Below are 5,079 nucleotides of genomic sequence, written 5' to 3' on the forward strand. Positions count from 1 at the left end.
GATTTAGCTTCCGCAGCGGCGGCAGGGGTAGCGGGCCCCCAAGGTCCTGTGTGTGGGTGGGAGAAAGCGGGGCCTGAAAAGCTGCCTTTGTGCTCTCAGCTGGCTGGGGAGACAGGGGAGCCATTAGGCTGTTGCTAGGTGACGGCCCCAATGAATCCGCACTCGATGCTGTCACTGCGTCATCCCTTTGACACAAGTGAATGCAAAGAGAGCCGCTGTGACTCAAGGACCTGTTGAGAGTGAATGGCTGTCACAGGGAGCTGAGCGTGCAGCCCCATGGGGCAGCTCCTCAGCAGAAAACCGGTTTCATCCAGATGGCCCTTCAGGGTTTTGCTGGGTTCTGGAAGGTTCCAGGGGCTCTCCAGTGGGTCTAGGCCAGCCTCAAGGAGTCAAGGTCCACTGCAGAGCCGTTCTTGCTGCAGGTGGCTGGCCAGGAGGAGGTGCCAGTGCGGAGGGTTCCCTTTCTCCTAACCCACCTGGTCCTCACAGGGTCCTGGAGGGGAGCAGGTAACTGCACCCTGTGGGCACTGCTGAGGGCCCTGAAGAGATACCACTGGGTAGGCAGGTCTCAGTCTGAACCCTACAGGCTTGCCAAGAGTTGAACCTGCCGCCCTGCGAAGATGAGGCATCAAACCTGATCTTTCCCTGACCTCGGCAAGCACCCTTGAAAAAAAGGCACCGCTGTAAGACAGAAAGGAGCCAGGCACATGGCTCACACTTGTGATCCCAGTGCTACAGGAAATCAAGGTGAGAGGATTGCTTGAGGTCAGGAGGTCAATATCCTCCTGCACAAAATAGTGATATTTTGTCTCCACAAAAAAAATGAAAAACTGTTAGCTGGGCGTGGTGGTTCACAGCTGTAGGCCAGCCACTCAGGAGGCTGAGGCAGGAGGATCACTGAAGCCAGCAGTTCAAGGCTGCAGTGAGTTATGATCACACCCCTGCACTCTAGCCTAGGCAATAGAGCAAGACCCCCATCTCAAAAAATTAAAATTAAAAATAAATAAATTTTAAAAACAGAAAGGAAATCTTTACTCCTGGATGGGGACAAGGGCCCGTCTGCAGAACTCATGCTCTATCACAACCTACCACCAACACTCCAAAAAGGGGGAATCTTTAAAATGGCAATTCTATACTCGGGAGACTGAGGCAGGAGGATTGCTTGAGCCCAGGAGTTCAAAGCTGCAGTGAGCTATGATTGCATCACCGCACTCCAGTCTGGCTGACAGAACAACACTCTGTCTCAAAAAAAAAATGGGGCTTCTACAAAGATCTTGTGTGGTGACATATTTATTAGCACAATTAGGCATGTGTAAAATACAGCACTGGCTACAGCAATCACAAAGAGGAAAGGGAGGAAGAAGGAATAGGAGGAGAAAATAAAGGAGGATGTAAGAATAAGAAGCTCTTTGAGTATGAAAATCATGTTATGCATTCACCCAACACATGCGTTTTAGTTTTTCCAAAGTGGTGACTTCACAACAAAACTTGTGCACATTCCTGGGCACAGTCCAGGACAATGGGACACCGTGTCTCTGCCTGGCCCTGAGGATGATTAAATCTGCAAACCCATTTCATCCTGCTCTAATCAGCCAAGCTACAGAGGTCAAAGAAATATCTGTAGCATGCAAAGCGGCAGGGCAGAAGAGCAGGTGCAGAGTGGAGCCCATTTCATCTGTCTCTTCTTCACCTCTCCCTTCCACCCCACCTCGGACCCAGCACAAACTCACTATGTACTTTTGTATGCTTTTGTACACGCTGTTCCCACTGCCTGCAATCCATCCTTTTTCTCATCTGTCAGGCCCATCTAGTCCCATGTAATCTTTAGGATCGACTCACATCACTCATGAAGCTTTTCCTGACCAGAGGAGGAAAAGTCCTAACAGTCTTCAGATAGTGCTGAACATTGGCAGTGGTGGGAGTGGGTAGCAATATTCTTTTTTTTTTTTTTTCAGACAAAGTTTTTGCTCTTGTTGCCCAGGCTGGAGTGCAATAGCACGATCTCACCTCACTGCAATCTCCACCTCCTGGGTTCAAGTGATTCTCCAAGTACCTGGGATTACAGGCATGCACCTCCACACCTGGCTAATTTTGTATTTTTAACAGAGATGGGGTTTCTCCATGTTGGTCAGGCTGGTCTCGAACTTCCGACCTCAGGTGATCCACCTGCCTCAGCCTCCCAAAGTGCTAGGATTACAGGCGTGAGCCACTGCACCCGACAGTAGCATTATCCTTATGAACAGAAGCACAGCAACACCCGAAAGCAGGGAGGACGTTGAGGGGTGCCATGTGAAGAGCAGCCTTTTTCTTGCCCTCACTGTCCTTGTCTGTATTTGGAAAATACCTTTGTCAGTTCATGAGACTCAAGATGGTGGAGCACATCCTATCTCCACTATCTGGGTATTCACTCAAAGACTTGAGCTCTTTCTGAAGATGGAAGATTGGCCCAGGAGTCGGATGTGTTGGGATTTACAGGCAGCCATGTCTGCCCCTCCTGCTCCACACAGGTGTTCTCGCAGCTCCTCTTAACTTGATCCTCTCCAATAGCCAGGGCGTCCAGCTGCTGCCAGTGCAATGGCTGGCACCCCTGCTCCCTCACCCTCACAGGCATCTGTGCTTTGGACAGTCAATACCCACTTTGGTGACTGAGCATCTATCCCTCCCCTTTCACCATGCTGGCAGCCAAGTGGCCCATTCTTTGTGCCTTTCTCATCTGCCTCCCTAGCCAGGCTTAGCAGCCACCACAAATAATATTAAGAGATGGTTTCACAGAACCCTTAGATGCCTGCCAACTGCTGCTGATGCCATAACCAGCTCTGCAAATGGTTCCTGTTCTCTGCCTGCCCAGTTCCTCTAGGCATCCTGGCCATTGTCCCATCCGGAAGATCTCTGAAGACCAGGGCAGAAGACTCCAGTAAAGCAAGAGAGACTGGGAAGATAGGTAAGGCAGACATAAGGAAGGGGAAGGGGTGGTGGGTGGTGGGGAGAACCATCATCCTCATCTTCAGCAGCCAATCCAGAGCCTGGTTTCCCAACCACTCGAGTGCTCAGAGGCCAGCTTCTCCTTGCTCTAAATGTTCCCTTTGCTCTAAAAGCTGGGTGTCCCGGACATCTCTAGAGAGCCCAGGAAGAATTCTACTACCTTTGCTAGGTTTCCTACTGTAGTGTGAGAACAGATTTGGGGATGAGAATGACACTATCAGTTAAAACCATCTGCAGTCAGCTCAGGCACACAGCTTTTTCTGTGCAAAATTCCTGCAGAGAGCATTCTAGGGCCTGGCCCAGCTGTTGCAGCCCAGGTGCCCACCACATTGCAAGAAAGGTCTGTATCTTGCGAAACAGAGGTCTTTCAGCCACATGAATAGTTGCAGTGGGAGCCTGACAGTTCCATGCGTCAGCCCACACGGCAGTAAGTCTAGTCACTACACACCTTCTGATGAGCCACCTGTGGGAAAATCATCCCTGGCCACCTGCTACGCCTAACCCCTCTAAGCTGTTTGGCAATAGAGACACAGGTGTGAACAGAAGACATCATCATAAAAATTAGTCAATCTCATATAAATAATTACCTCAGAAAACAACCCCAAAGTCTCATTAGCCAGATAGTAAAATAGAAAGTAAACTAAGAGATAGATCCAAGAGATACAGGATTTTATTTGGAGACGAACTTGTGTTACAGCAAAAAGAGTTTTACGTTCAGAGTTCCAGCTCCCCTGCTTCCCAACTAAGTGGCCTTGGGCGTGTTCCTTAACATTTCCAAGGCCAATTTTTTCTTTCATGCTTAAATGGAAGAAAATAACACCCCTGCCTGGCAAAGTTGTTGCGTGATCCAAAAGATAATGTACATGAAAGCTCTTTGCAAATGGCAAAGTATTACACAGTAATGAGTTATTATAATTCAGTCTTCTAACAGGGCACCATGGTATCCCTTTTATCTCTCCTACCACCCGAATGTCCTCTCCCCTGCAAACCTCAAAGCATTCTGCGTGAAGCACACATGCACACACACACACATGCACACACACGGGGTACAGGCATGTGTCTCTGCATGTCATTTTCATAGCTGTGTCTAGGCAAGACCTGTGAAATCTCTATGTCCCAGAAGCCAATGAGAAAGCACCAGCTCAGAAGAGGGTATAGCTCAGGGGTAGAGCATTGAACTACAGATCAAGAGAAAGCACCAGCTCTGCAAAGCCTTCGCCATTAACAAAGAAGTGAAACCAACAAGCTTGAGACCCAGGGTTTCCCTTTAAGCATGGCGGAAATTGGAAACAAACCATTTCTGGTAACCGGTAACTCTTAGTAATTAATAATGTAGCTCTCAGTAACCAGTAACTCTTAGTAATTAATAAGGTAGGAGTAAGAAAGCAGATGCCTGGAACTGACCTTATAAATAAGAACTAGGCAGAAAAAGAACTGGCAGGAGATGAGGGAGCTGGGGAGAGACTGCAGTGATCATCTAGTCCTGATTTCACAGATGAAATTGGGTCTCAGAGAAGAGAGTGGACTTGCCCAGGATGACACCGGGACAGAGCTGGAACAAGAGCCCAGGCCTCCTTCCTCCATGTGAACTATGATCAGCCATTCATTTTCAGTTCCATTTGGCTCCCATATTTCTGAAATAACCAAAGAAGAAGAAGTCCAAAAGGAACTCACCCAAAAAATTTTTCTCGGTCACAGATGCTGGACCCAATGAGGGCCCCAATGAACAGTGTCCACCTCATGTTCCCGGGGAGTCAGTCATACAGTGGCTGAGTCAAGCTGTATTTATAAAGCATCTGAGAGTGACTCAAGTCCTCAAAAATGCTAATGCGATTCCCAACCACCCTTGCAACTCTGACAGTGTGACAGGCAGGCCTCATCAATGCCTCTCCCATTCCTTTCAAGTGACAAAGGTTGAGCCTCTCCATTTACAAGATCAGGAACTTGCTCCAGGAGCTGAAAAAGTCTGTGCCAAGGGTACCATATTGCTCATCACTTGGCATTTAAATAGTGTTTTTTCAGTGAATAAGAAAGTTCCACAGTGTTGGATGGAATTTATCCTGATAGGAGAGGTCAGATTATAAACCTGGCATAGAG

General features: G+C 48.4%; 1 protein-coding gene across 1 annotated transcript in view; it reads right to left on the minus strand.

The window, feature by feature from the left end:
• The window catches only part of CPA4 (carboxypeptidase A4), a 31,563-nt gene extending 26,792 nt beyond the window's left edge, over positions 1-4,771 (minus strand). Inside the window, exon 1 of the mRNA XM_033194852.1 lies at positions 4,657-4,771. Within this exon, the coding sequence (XP_033050743.1) occupies positions 4,657-4,724 (68 nt within the window). The 5' untranslated portion in view covers positions 4,725-4,771. The remainder of the gene's footprint in view (positions 1-4,656) is intronic.
• Between the last annotated feature and the right edge of the window lie 308 nt (positions 4,772-5,079).

The sequence above is a fragment of the Trachypithecus francoisi genome, unplaced genomic scaffold, assembly GCF_009764315.1.
Source record: "Trachypithecus francoisi isolate TF-2019V2 unplaced genomic scaffold, Tfra_2.0 Lachesis_group4, whole genome shotgun sequence".
Classification (NCBI taxonomy): domain Eukaryota; kingdom Metazoa; phylum Chordata; class Mammalia; order Primates; family Cercopithecidae; genus Trachypithecus; species Trachypithecus francoisi.